General features: G+C 37.0%; 1 protein-coding gene across 1 annotated transcript in view; it reads right to left on the minus strand.

Annotated features, from left to right (window-relative positions):
• Tbc1d4 (TBC1 domain family member 4) overlaps positions 1–15,249 on the minus strand; it is a 187,616-nt gene that overhangs the window by 46,604 nt on the left and 125,763 nt on the right. The window contains exons 5-8 of the mRNA XM_077795211.1: positions 11,694–11,826; positions 7,887–7,978; positions 7,537–7,647; positions 5,717–5,836 (exon numbers count right to left, since the gene is read on the minus strand). Coding sequence (XP_077651337.1) covers positions 5,717–5,836; positions 7,537–7,647; positions 7,887–7,978; positions 11,694–11,826 — 456 coding nt within the window. The remainder of the gene's footprint in view (positions 1–5,716; positions 5,837–7,536; positions 7,648–7,886; positions 7,979–11,693; positions 11,827–15,249) is intronic.

Genomic DNA, 15,249 nt, shown 5'->3' on the forward strand with positions numbered 1-15,249 from the left:
CCAATTTGGAAAGCAGTTTGGAGATTCCTGGGAAAGCTGGGAATGGAACCACCATTTGACCCAGCTATTGCCCTTCTTGGACTATTCCCTAAAGACCTTAAAAGAGCGTACTATAGGGATACTGCTACAATGATGTTCATAGCAGCACAATTCACAATAGCTAGACTGTGGAACCAACCTAGATGCCCTTCAATAGATGAATGGATAAAAAAATGTGGCATTTGTACACAATGGAGTATTACTCTGCACTAAAAAATGACAATTCTTAATACACCTTTATACCACAATTTATCATATCTCTGTATATAAGGTATGTTGATACCAAATTCACATCTTCATACATGTATTTTATATAACGATGACTGTCTCCTTCCACCATCCTAGCTATTCCCCTTGTCCATCCCTTTTCCTCCTACCCCTATTCCCTATCTAGAGGTAATTTTCCTCCTATGCTCTCTCCCTACCCCATTTTGAGTCATCCCCCTTATATCAGAGAAAACATTTGGCATTTGTTTTGGGGGGATTGGCTAATTTCACTTAGAATAATCTTCTCTAATGCCATCCATTTCCCTGCAAATGCCATGATCTTATTCTTTTTTAGTGCTGAGTAATATGCCATTATGTATAAATGCCACATTTTTTTTATCCATTCATCCACTGAAGGACATCTAGGTTGGTGCTACAGTTTAGCTATTGTGAATTGGGCAGCTATAAACATTGATGTGGCTGTGTCACTGTAGTATGCTGTTTTTAGGTCCTTAAAAACAAAGGAATTCTGATAAGTGCTACAACGTGGATAAAACTTGAAGAAGTTTTAGCAAGCGAAATAAACTAGTCACAAAAAGACAAATGTTGTGTGATTCTACTTATAATGAATCACTGAGAGCAGACAGATTCAGAAACAGAAGGTAGAATGATAGTTATAAGGAACTGGGGTGTGGGAGAGTAAAAGGAAGATGAGTATTGGCAAGAGGGAGAAAGTTCTAGAGATGGATGGTGGTGATGGTTGTATAACAAAATAAATGTGCTCACATCCACTGAATTGTACATTTCAGGTGGTTAAAATGGGACTTTTAATATTACTATATGTATATCTTACCACAACAAAAAAGAAAATGAAAACAAAAAATGAGTAGAAATATTTAACTTACTTATTAATGTTATTTAACTTACTTATTAATGTTATCTGTCCTATAAAAGATTAAAAGAAAGAGAAATGCCTTGATTTATGGTACATTCTCCAAAGTCTAACTCTCAGATCCTCCAGGCCTGTCCTCTGAATTTTCTCTAAGGATTGTGATGCTTCAAGTGTGGCCTGGTCCTCACAAAGGGCAGGTGCAAACGAATGACTCACCAGCTAACGTGTATTCCCGTCCAAGCTCTACGCTGCCATATGCTCTTTTCTCAGCCATGTATTGTGAACAATTTTTCCCAGTGGCATAACTCAATAAAACTGAATTACGACGGAAACCTTATAATTATATAACCCACACATTGGTGAATTCCAACAAATGCTACTTGGCATGTCATAGAATCAACATAAGAACTCAAAGAGGCACTTTTCCAACATGGTCACACAGCAGCTCAGAGTTAACTGCTCCTCTGTACACAAAATTGTCTTAATCATCACAGCTACCCTTTTGGCTAACTCTCTGCCAATTCCAAGCACTTCCTATAAATCTCCTCATTCCTTCCTCACCAAGTCCTTAGGCAGTAAGAACACCCTTGCTTTCATCTCACAGATAAGGAAACTCAAGTTCAGCAAGGGAAGGAACCTGGTTACTCTATATCTTAGTCCAATACATCACCACAAGACAATACCACAATTAGATATATTATAAAGTTAGATGAAGTTACAAAGTTAATTAAATACAATATCACAACTGGATACATTATAAAGAAAAGAGGCTTATTTTGGCTCACAGTTCTGGTTCAAGGTCAAAAGGTCATATCTAGGCATGACTTGCTTGCTGTCAGAGTCATAGGTACTACGGGGCATCATGTGGCAACAGACAGGAAACTGTAAGAGACCTGACCAAACTGGCTTTGATAGCAGACCCTCTCTGGAAATGACCTATTAACCCCTTAATAGCATGAATGGATTAATTAATTCACGAGAGCCCCTCTTATAGGTCCTACCTCGTCCTACCTCTTAATCTCTGACATGAGGATTAAAATTCAACCTCAGTTTGGGGAGAACAAACCACATACCCCGGTAATAAGAGATAAAGCGGGGTTCTAACCAGGCATTCTGGCTGCACACTGCACTGCCTTCAAATGCAGCCCTATTCCTGACGACCTGAAGTCTCTTTAATCCAGGGACAACATTTGCTGACTATTTAGTCCTAAAACCCTAAGCATCTCCTTTTCACCTCTTCTCTAGGAGTAGAAGATGACTTTTAAAATTTGGCTACACACACACAAATACATCAGTGTTCCTAGATGACTAGGAATGGATGTGGGTTCATTTCTGGATTTAGAAAGAAAGGAAGTAACAAATGGGGGGGGGGCAAAGGGAAAGAGAGGAAGACGGAAGGAGGAATATTAATTTATAAATGGCATGAAAAATTTAGGGACAGCTGCATTAACATATTTCTGACAAACTTCGTAGAGGTTCTTTTCTAAGAGTCTGTTTTCCACTGATAAGGTAATGGCGTTCACAGCTGACCACCCTTGCTGCAGGGCTTTTGTTAAAATCAAGAAGAATCTCAATCATTAAGAGAAATACCTGTAAAAGTGTTTTGAGCTCCAGCAAAGAAAGAAAACGAGGAACACTGTGTCCTTAATGCTCTACTGAATAAACAAGGAATAATTCCAAGTGTATCCAACTATTTTATGGACTCATAATGTTATTCATGTTAAACAGTTGTTTAAAAAAAAAAAAGCAACACGTACCTAGTGTGTGCAGGACCCTGGGTTCATCTCCAACAAACAAACAAAACAAACAAAAAAACCCCACACATTTGCAAACAGAGTTGAATCATTCCTTCAGAATACAACGTCTGAGAATTTATATCCCCATCTGCTTCTTCAAAGGCACATAGAGATCACTGAAGAATATAATTACAGACTGCAGGCGAAATGTTCGTATTCTGTTAGCAGAAAAGTTAAGAAAGGTGTTGACTTAAAAACAAGTCTTCAAGAACACCTTGTGAAACTATTCAATAGAATTAAAACACCTACCACCCATCTGTATACACCCAATCTGCATTATTGATAGCACGTGGCTGTATTTATGACCCTTTAATTGTCTGCGATATTTATCCACATGATAAACAAACAAAAAAACAAACAAAAAATCCCAAGTGGGCTTTGTAGAGCATGTGACAAGTTACTATGATCAATTTTTCATGTATCATTCGGAAACAATCTCTAACGTAGAGAAAAGTTAACACTTCAGTAGAATAGAAACATTTTTCCCCAAATGTATAAGTGAATAATCCGGATGGGGGATGCAAGTTTCCTTCATCCTGCAGTATTTCAGTGTACATTTCCTATGAATAAGGAATTCAGGAATTCTACACCATTAAAATGCAGTATTCAAGAACAAGAAACTAACAGATACATTGATACCATTTTGTTCTTAGACTTCATTCCAACTCCAATGGTCCCAGCAACAGCCTTTATAGCAAAAGAATGTGATTCAGAATTTCCTGCTCCACAAATTTTCATGTTCCTTCACTCTAAACAATTCCTCAGTCTTTTCCTGACTTTCAGGATCTTGACACTTCTGATGATAATAGGCTTGTTATTTTGTACATTGTCCCTCAGTCTAGGTTTGCTGTGTTTTCTCTTGATTAGATTCAAGAGCTGCCTCTGTGGCTGTCAGACCTCTGAAGCTGTGCTCTGTCCATTCTGTCAGGTGGCGCAGGATTGCAGTGTGTTGCTTTGCTGATGAGGTTCAAGTCATCACTCAACCAAGGTCGTGTCTGGCAGCCCTCTCTGATCTGAAGTTACTTGCTTCCCTGTTGCATCCTACTCATGCGTAGATGTTCAGTGTGCTGAAGTTCATCTCAGAATAAATTCATGGTTCCTACTTTACTCCATGGGTCATAGAATCATTACATTGCTGTCATTTACTTGGATGGTCATTCTGTTGTCAGATGTCACCAGTACTTGTACTTTTCCTGCAGCTCTAGAACTGCTTCTCCCAGGACCCTGGTTCCTACTAGTGCAGGAGGATAGATACAAAATACAGATGCTAGCTGGGTTTGGTGGTGCATGCCTGTAATCCCAGTGGCTAGGGAGGCTGAGGCAGAAGGATTTCAAGTTCAAAGCCAGCCTCAGCAACTTAGCAAGGCCCTAAGCAACTCAGCAAGACCCTGTCTCTAAATAAAATATAAAAAGGGCTGGGGATGTGGCTTGGTGGTTAAGCACCCCTGGGATCAATCCCCGGTATCAAATAATAAAAACAACAACAACAACAACAATAATAATAATACAGATGCTAGATTCCACCCAACCAGGCTTATTATCTGATGTGTTCAGAAGAACAACTCCCAAGTTCTCTCAGTGAACAAAGCCAGGGACTGAATGTACACACACACGCACACAAAATATACCCACACAAATACACACAACCATCTCTGAGTGCATATTGAATCCAATAACACAGGGTTCATTCAGATTTCCTCTTTTCATACTTGCAGTTCCCTTCTCCCTGGAACCCATATCTTAACATATATACCTATTTGGACATTCCCCTGCGTGTGACTGAGCTCTACAACTGCCACTATGTGAACACTCTCCTCAACCCCCTCAGGCTGCAACACCCCATATTGAGGCTGCCATCCCCCAGGTGCATTTCCTCACTCTGCCTGGACTCTACCTCCCTGTCTAGGAACACTTCTACCTTAACTCTGTTCTGCTGCCCGTGATGGGCCCTCCCTCTACAGGCCAGCCCTCCTTGGCCCAAAACAGGCTGCTCTACTCTGCCAACAGCCCCCTCACCATTCTGGCTCCCCAGCCCCAAACCCCTCCATGGGTTCTGTGTCTTTCTGCTCTGAGCCACCCCTACTCTCTGCCCTAAGATGCTGACTTACAGCTTTAGGACTAAATTATTCAGGAAGAGGAAAATGAAAAGGAAGGGAAAAGATTTTGCCTATATTTAAATAAAATAAGTAAATTCACTAAATGAGATTTTAAAAAATTCCACTAATTTATGCTATTTTCAGCATTTTCTATCAACCCTTAAGAATGGGCCAAAGAGGGGCTGGGGATGTGGCTCAGGTGGTAGCAAGCTCGCCTGGCATGCGTGCGGCCCGGGTTCGATCCTCAGCACCACATACCAACAAAGATGTTGTGTCCGCCGAGAACTAAAAATTAAATATTAAAAAATTCTCTCTCTCTCTCTCTCTCTCTTTAAAAAAAAAAAAAGAATGAGCCAAAGAAGGGCAGGTTTCTTTTTAAGTTTATGACAAATGATAAGAAGTTCTTACAGTATTGAGCTTCAGTATTCTATGGCCCCTTTCTATACATGTCTCTACTAGTAAATCTCTATTGCTCAATTTCACTTATGAGAGGCCCCAGAACAAATCTAGATCTCAGAAGAAAATTTATTTCGGCAGATTATCTTAAGAGTTAACTAAATTAAAGTTATCCTAATAGGTTTTTTGTACTTTTTTAAAGTAAATCTTGGGTGAGCTAGCTAAGAATAAAGCCAAACAGTCAGAAAACAAAGACATGTTTAACTAACAGATCCTCAGTTTATCCTTACCCTTGAGAAGATATTTTCCAGGGAGCTAGTTAAGGATCTCTTTGCTTTATTCTTCAGAATGTCAAGTTTGAACCTTCCACCACTTGCTGCGTTTTCTGGGATTGTACTATTTGAAATAGTCTAGAGAAAGAAAAACATAGCAATTTTAGTTTAGACATACTCAAGGTTAAATGAGGCTTTAAATACAGGCTTAAAACTAAGCCATTAAAAAAACACAAGAATTCTTCAGTAGCCCCATTAAGAAATAATAATTTGGGTTCCACACTGTGAACACAAAGATTATGTTTCATGCTTAATGTTGTAAGTAATAAAAAAGACAGAACTAAGATCTTTTCTTCATGCCTTTCCTTTCCACTAACATATTACTGCTTCATTTAATGGATATTAAATTTGAGATGTCAATTTTTTCTGCTGTTATTCTAGTTAAAGTACCACCATCTCTTTCAAAGGTGCATGTTTTATATCCAAATTAGCAAGGAAAACAGAGAAAATGAGTTCCAAAGAACAAAGCAGCTTGCAAGCAAAATTTGATCCTAGTAATGCCTCTGTTATATTATTCCATTTTCATTTGTGAATAGGTTATTTATCCTTTAAAATCTGTAAGTATTTACTGATAGTACTAAACTAAATGAGAGTCTCTAATGTGTCCAACATATTAGATCCTCCATATTTTATCCCATGGAAGTAAGTGGCTCCTGTGCATACTACATGGACCTTAGGTACATGACAATTTTCAAGAGAGAAACCTTATAATTTTCTGTGGTAAGGAATAACAACACAAAACACATATAAGTATCAAGGAAGAAAGGGGAAGATTGGTTTTCTGTCTCAGCCGTCAGGGAGAAAGGGATACATGGGCTCAGACAGGTAGGAGAACAGGGAGAATGACTTCCCCAGAGCTGGGGGTGGTTGTTGGCAAAATTATAATGACTAGATTGCTGAAGGGACAGAGTCAGGAGCTAAAAGATAAGTGAGCAGTAGAGAGTAACATGAGAAAGTGAGGCTGGAGCAAAAACAATGTGAACAGTCTTAAGTGCCAGACAAACAGGAAGAACACTGATTCGAATTTTTAAAAAGAGAAGTATCTCTGTGAAGGTCATCTGAAGGTCATCTCTGTGAAGGTCATTTTAGGGAAATTTACCTCCAAGAAGCATTAAAAAAACACCTAAAGGTCACGAAAATCAGACTGAAAGGCTTTTGCCTAGTCTATGTGAGAGGGAATAAAAGTCCACACCAGCATCAGCTCCGTCAGATCATTCCAGAAGTTATGGATGGAAGAAAGTAGTGAATCAACGACAGAGGGCATTTGTGTCCATAAGAGCTAAACATGTGATAATCCACTCTGATGCTGTTGTGGTGGTCTTACTTTATCTCTGTAAGATGGGAATAAATTCTAAACCATCAGCATAGAAAAGTCATCCTTCCATCTGCAGCTAGGGTGGCCACTCACGAGGGACAACTGAGGTTTTCATTTTTGTTTTTTACCACTTGGGCTGTCTAAGCTTTTGATGAAATACAATTTTCATATGAATATTTTTAAAATGATAAATATTCCCACATCTAAAACAATGTATGCTCACTCTACATGATGAAATATATATGTCTGTTTTTTAAAAAACCAAAAATCACAAGTTCTTTTACATTATAAAACTATTATTATTTTATCTCAATGTGCCAGTACCTGCTGGTCTTAAAATGCTGGTCTTTAGCCCTATAGAAGATGACAGCACAAAGGAAATACTCTTCTTTCATTTTTTTTCTGTGTTATTTTAAATAAACACATAAACAAAAATAGGTCAAAGGAAAAAACATCTTCTCACCGCTGGGCCTTCCCCAATGTGCACATGTGTCTTCTGCTTGGCTTCACACAGCTGCCTGAGGTGTAAAATCACAAGCTCATTCTCTTCCTGGTCACTGATCGGCTTCATTTTCTGTTGAACAGACAAATCAAGAGTACACTTGCAACACAGCTTCTCTCATCTTTCTTTTCACTCAATTGAGTCTAACAGAAAAGACGGAAATGTAACAATGGCTTTCTGGCTCTACCAAGTAGTCCTATAGGACACACAGCTCTCACTTCAAACAGAGGGACAAAAAAAAGGAACAGGCAACAACAGGATCCACCTCTTTTTCCTTATATTTTATTTATGAGAACTACATATAATGTTACCTGAACTCGTTCAAAGATGTCAGCTTGCTCATTATCTGTCAGTGATGAGAGATGCCTCTGTATCACCAGCTTGGCTCTTGGGGGGTACAGACCTGAGGGAAAGGATGAGGGAAAGCGTGAGCAGAGGCTGCCTGGAGATCTAAGTCTGTTGGGCTGCACTTCACTCCTCCCCAGCAGGCTCTCCACTTCCGTCTCCTCTGGGAGATGTGTTCCTGCCTCCAACAAACCCTGGAGCAGGACATTGAGATGATTAAAACCTGGTAACAAAACTCTCCACCAAAATCAATAGCCTTCCACGGCAAACCTGGAGTTGGAATTACTGACCAAGAACTTCTAAGTGAGGCCAAGCATACCACTTAAAATACTAACAAACCTAGTGAGGCACCTCACAGGCAGATGAACATTATCCCAGGACGTGCCACAGGAACAGAAGCTAAACGCTAACTGTGGCCAAAATATCTAGGCTTCCAACTTGACATTTGAAAAAATAATAATTATAATGTTTTATGGTACTAGAGCTGAGTCAGGCTCTCTCCCCATCATAGGGCGCTCCTTCTGCAGGAATAAGGTTTCAAGGATGGCTTTAGTATTCAGTGCACTTTTAGTGCTATTATTTTACCAAGAAGGTTATTTACGTCCTTACAGTGTGATATTAACAAATCCTTCTAATTCCCATATGTGATTTATATCAAGTCCTTGGGGGGAAATCTTCCCTGAAAACATTTCTGCAATTTTTTCTTAAAGGGAAATTTAATTCACATTTACAATGATTCAAGTGACCATCTGTTTTTAAGGAAGAGTTCCATTGCATTGTTAGGTGTCACTTACAGAACTACCACAATTTTTACTATAAACAGAATATGTAGCTATATATAATATTAAATAAACCTTATGCATGGACTGGCATTTTTAAAATCACGATTATAAGGTTTTCTTTCTCAGGTTTTAATTAAATACATTATTACTTGGTGTTAAACCATGTACTCATTATTATTAATTACAAAGAGTAAGACAAAGTAATTAAAAAAATTATTTTGCTAAGTTACATCAGAGGTTAGAAATAAATAATATCATAATTTGAATTATGAATATATGTACAGTTTTCTAATTGCATTTATTTCTAAGAAAATATGTGGTGGGAGGTAACTGAAATAAAATGATTTGTTCACATTTTGCCCCTTTTTTGAAGTAAAAAGCTGTTTAGATCTCTACAGATAGATAGTGCACATGGAATAAATGGGAGAGAATCATTTTTAAATTGTTTTAAAAAGAACTGCTTAAGTATTTAAGTATTAAAACATTGTTTTTGTTTTTGTTTTTTTGTTTTGGTTTAAAGTAAAATTCTCTGCCAGAATGTGTACACAGCCGATCCACTGTCAGTGTGCTACAAGTACACCTGTTTTTAAGCTACTGTGTGCCATGAAATGGCAAGAACAGTGTCTGCAAACTGCTCACCTTCATCTTTCATTCTACAACACAACAAACTCCCATGCCAGTCTTCATGATTACATACAGAAAAGTAAAATCTGTTATGATTGAAGAAACTACTCATGACCCTAGCTTATTAATTGCTGGAAAAGTCTCAAGAGGTTCTCCATATATTATGATACAGATTCACATCCCCAGATGATAAGGAAGACTGACAAAAAGTGCATGCAGGTTATGAGAGATCAGGGCAAAGTAACAACCCCACACACGGTGGGACCATGCCTGGACCCCAATGCCAAAAAGAACGCGTTCGTCAGAAAACTGGTGAAGATCAAATGAAGCATTCTATTTGGATAACAGCATCCTGCCAATGTTAATTTCTGGTTTGGATCATTGTGCTGGGCTATATGAGATGTTTACAATGGGGGAGGAATATATGGAAGCTCTTCTCAAATTTTCCATAAATCTAAAAAAAAAAATCAAGATTTTTTAAAGTAATATATTGTATTATTCCTATATGTATTTTTCAAGATATAATATATATGCTGTATATATTATTGTTCAGCAAGTTCTTTTTTCATTCAACAATATAATTTCAGGAGATATCCATGTTGCCATTCAGTTCAAATTCATTCTCATTAATTGCTTCACGATATAAAAGTGCTTCAATAATGATACTGATAAAATTTAATTTTTTTCTAATTTTCCATTATTTACAAATAATACAACCATGAAAATGTCAGTTTGGGCACCCATATTTGTATCTCAGATCAAAACATGGAAATTCTGATTGACAGGGTAGGCACGATCTCAGGTTAATGAGTTTATATTAGTTATCTCCCCAATACGGCTATACCAATTTATACTCCATCATTATTATGTAGATTTACCAAAATCCATAACATTTTTCTTAACATTACCCTAATGAGTATCTTACTGTTGTTCTTATTTTCATTTATCTGACATCCAGTGATTTCAGCAACTTTTCACTTTCATTATTTGACCTTTTAATTTTCTTTTATGAGAAGTATTTTCTAAGGTGACTTGCACAGTTTCCTACTGAGTTGTTTTTATCATTTTCTTATAAAGTTTTTACAAATTCTGGATTTGTACTTTGCTTTGCTACTGCCTTGTTTGTTCCTTATCATTCTATTTCCAAATAAGCAGTTGTTAGATAAACACTTCAATTTGTCAAGTCAAATCTGTGGATGTCTTTTGATAGTTCCTGCCTTGGTATCTGAATAAAGCTCTCCCTCCTTTTTTTAAGTAATAAGAATGTTCTTCTTGTTTTATTTTAATGATTTTAATATTTGGATTGTTTACACTGAGGACTTGGATCCATCTAGAATGTTGAATAAGTGAAAGGGATCTTTCCCCTTTGGATAGCTAATTAATCTAACACCATCTCCTCCGTCATCAGCCCCTGAACCCTGTCACAGATTAATAACACTCCCTCCACCATTCAAAACAGAATGTTCCATTTTTGCAAACATGTTATAAGTTTGAAAACAATGTGCATCCTATGAAATTAGAATTGTAAACTTTAAAATCTGAATTGAAATAGTTTGAGTCACACAATTGTCTGGATAGTCAACAAATAACTGCTGTTGATCACTGTTGCTGCCAAGGGCCTCAGGTTCTGTTTCCTGCAGAATAGAAACCACAACTTGCATCTTCAATGACTACAGCCAACTCCTTGCTGTTCTGGGGTTCACACTCTTTCCATTTACTGTAACACTTATCATACTGAATTGTGTTTCTTTGCTCACGTGACTTTTGCTCTCTCTGGACCAAAAGTCTTCTGGGGGCACAGTCCATGTCTCAAACATGTCTGCATACCCAGTGCCCAGCACATTGGCTGGTCCACGGCAGACACTTAACGAGCGTTTATTGTTTCCTCTCCTGTGCAGTAATTTTCATTCTCCTCAAAACACAGGAGAGCACCTCCATTATCTCTGCCATTCCCAAATACCTCTTAAAAGTCAAACAAGTTTTACACAGTTCTAAACCTTTAGAGAAAAGAGACACATTAACAAGTGAGAGGAAACAAAAGAAAGAATTCAACAGCTGTGATGGTTTTTGCTCTCTTCATTCAGTGAACAAATATTTGGTCAGTTCCTACTGTGTCCATAGCAGAGTCTTGAGAACTGTGGGAAATACAAGTCCCTTCCTTGAGTTTGCCTTCAGAAGGAAAAAAGAAGAGAAAGTCAAGCATCTAAGAGACTGACAGCACATTTGGAACTGACTGGACATGAGCATTGATTCTTTGAGTTCTCCTTTCACATAGAAACAAAGAAGTATTCAATGACAGTAGGGACTTTCTCATTTCTCAAATGCCAAAGCAAACTCCTCTTCTGCCAAGGCCAAGTTATACTGTACCTTCAATCCTCTCGCAGAGCTTATGCAAAGAGTGCATGGGGCAGGTCTCGCACAGCTTGACCTGAGTTTTGGCACTCTGTAGGGCAGCAGCCGTACTGAAAGCTTGCTTCAGAGTCAGCATTACCTCATCGACCTACGAGAAGGAACAAAGCTCAGGTCAATAAAAGTTGGCTTGCTTGAAAACACTTTTTAAAAACCCAATGGCAATGTGAGCCTTTACTGACTAAATAATAAATAATAGAATTTTGATGACTACAGAGCTGGCAGATACAAAATATTAAACTTGAAAAGTAGGACCTTGCATCTATTATAATTGGACGGTGGATGAAATAAGATCATTTCAGTATGTGTGATATAATACTGGTCAGCTACTTGAATGCAACTGTCAAATCCCATGGAGGGTTACCCTATCATAGACAGAGTAATCAGTAGATCAGGACTAGGTTTAATTAAGTGATTTATCAGATAAAGACTTCTTTGGAAGTTTTGCCTGCCATATATAAGGAACAACAAAAGCGGTTCAACATTCACTTGTGTTAACTGTTTATTCTTCTGGATCACTTTCAATAGAAAAATAAACAAAGTAAGTGTTTAAATGAAGTTCTGGGGGAAAATAAGATCGATGTAAATAACAGTGGGAAATGTTTATGATCACTGCTGGTCTTACCTCCACAGTTTCCCATGGATTACCACTGCACTTCTGAATTACAACAGTTCTGACATCTGGATATCTAGAAGCTGGGTCTCAATGTTAAGCCAGTAGCCTGCAAATATCCAGCTGGTTTCTTTCTTTCCACTGACCCAGTCCAGAACATTGAATCTAACCTTTTAGTTTCCTGTTGCTTCTTTGAAACCAACTAAGAGCTCATCCTTCGGCACTGTTAAACCCCTCAGGCTGCACCTTCCTTTTCAGTGACCTAATCACCAATACAAGATGTGATTTTTCTGGGCTGGAATTGTGGCTCAGTGGTAGAGCGCTCACCTAGTGCATGCGAGGCCCTGAGTTTGATCCTCAGCACCACATAAAAATAAAATAAAGGTATTGTGTCCAACTACAGCTAAATAAACAAAATATTTTTTAAAAAAGATGTAATTTTCACGTACTCTAGAACGTAGATCAAATTCTGAAACCTACATGGCAGAGCTATTGAATTCTAAGGGCCTCATCCCAACTAGCTTTGATATTCAAAACCATTGGTCATACTTGGCAATCCACTTTTTCTTTTTTAACTTTATTTTTCCCCTTCCCCTATGGCCTAGTTTAAGAATAAGTCATTATCTAAAGAATTTAATCTACTTCTGCATTTCAGTATATGAGGAACCTGGAATATAAAGAAACTTTGCTCTCCAAATATTACTGAAATAAAAGATCAAACACTAAGCAGTCAGCTGTTATTGCTATGCTTTATTATATTACCAATCTTAAAAAGGTTTATGAATAATTTCACTTTCCATCAATAAAAATGAATTGTTCATGTGATCTTATACTATAATTAAAAATAAATACTTCTAATATTAAAACTAAATGTGATTCATGTTTAATGCTTTGCATTCTGATTTTATTTGCTTTGTCTTATATTCTAAGGTAATTTAATTATTTATGCAGATATCCATTTATTTCTATTTCCTTGTTTCTCATTTACTTGAGACACTAAAGGGGTTGGAAATTGGCTTAGTAACATAAATAGCTTTAGTTTTGGTCATCTGTCATTTAATTATACTGCCTTGTAAAGCCTCTTGTGGAAATACTGAATGTTTGTATTCTCTATTTCTAGATGAAACAAGAAGCCATTTCAAAAGTGTCTAAAATGTGTCTACCAACTTCTCCCAGCCACAAGTAAACACTTTGACTAATAAAATGTTAAATGTTTCGTTTGCTGAAGTCCACAACTTTTTCCAGATGGCTTATATATTCTATCATGAGATCAGAACAACCAAAGGTTCAAATTATTACACTAAGAATACCAAAACAAAACAACAACAACAACAAAAAAAAACTATAAGTCATGAAAAAGGTTAAATGCTAAGGAATGAGCAAAGACAAATCAATCATATACAAACCAAAGGAAAGTATTCTTGGCATTACCATCTGACAAAAATCACATTCCCAGTGAAAAGCATGAGATTGGACAAATAAAGCTAATTTATGATATGAAGGAGAAAATATATAATAAATACTCATAAGCATTATAACCAAATTTAGGTATTATATAGCATTTTAAAGTAAGTCTCTAAGAATAATAGACTTGTGTAAAGACTTCAAAAGATCATCTAGTCTAATTCTCTGGGAAATTTTAAATTTACAAAGTATTCAATAAAGAATGGCACTGATCCATTTTAACAACTGTTAACAAGGTAATGTTCTACTTCAGTGCTAACCAGTCACCCACATATTGAAGTGCTCTCTATGTTTGTTAGATTTTAAGCCTCTCTGTCACAATTTATATTGTGTGTAAATTCTCACGTGACCACTTGTATGCCTAAAGTCTCCTCCCATAGTTCCTAGGCTAAACAATTCCAGTTACTTGCATTTTTACTCAGATGAAAAACATTCCATAGATAATTGCTCATTCCTGAAACATCGGCAACTTTTCCTTACCATTGAAATCACAGATCTCAAACTTGAACCTGTCTTTTTACCTGCAATCTTCTCAACTTTGCTCCTTAATAGTTAGAGATTTAATTTTTAGTTTAATCAATACCAGATATAAGAGAAAGATAACTTCCTAGACTGTATACCTCATTCTCCTATCAATATGCTAATATTTTATTTATAATGAATACCATGCTTATTTCATTAATTATAAATATCATATAAATTTTGAGTCTTGGGTAACATGGATTTTTTTTCCCTTTCTTCTTCCTTTTGGTTATACTTTCCCTGAATAGTTTTCTCTGCATCTATGGAATTTAGATATTCTTTGTTTTTTTCACACTCTTTAAAAATAAATTTTGGAGAAAGCACTTTTAATGAATTATTTTCTACAAATTTGAAGAGTTGGTTAGACAAGATGAGCTCTTAATGCTCTTTCAAGGAGGAAGCGAGAGGGATCACTAAGCATTTGAACTTAACGGCAACCCTCTGGAGCCCTTCAGAACACTATAGTATTTACCAACTCATAAAAACTGTTACAAAGAAGCAAAAGAAAATGCTAATTGTGTGTTCCTATTACTCAGAAAAGATGTCAACATGCACTCCTTTTGAAATATTTTTGTCTTCTACAACTGCCAAGCCACATCAATCAATCTAACACTGCTTGAACTGACATTATTTGGCTATTTTGTTTTGCTCTGTTTGTTGGCTGCTTGAGCCATCCCTCTATTATGCACGAAATGTACACTTAATGTTTCTTTTGGCTTGCAGCTCTGATGTCTCACTATTCATTTTAAGAGGATTAGTGATAAAATTAAATAGGGTTTGAAAGATCCTACCAGGGGCTGTTCTTAAGAATAATGAGGCTAAAACTTGGACTCTGAAAATGGTTTAAGTAACAGAAGGGCATTTGCAGCCAGTGCAGTCTGTTGCCTTAGTCACAGTGCATGATAGGTGGAAAGA

This window comes from Urocitellus parryii, chromosome 2, assembly GCF_045843805.1.
Source record: "Urocitellus parryii isolate mUroPar1 chromosome 2, mUroPar1.hap1, whole genome shotgun sequence".
In the NCBI taxonomy this organism is placed as follows: domain Eukaryota; kingdom Metazoa; phylum Chordata; class Mammalia; order Rodentia; family Sciuridae; genus Urocitellus; species Urocitellus parryii.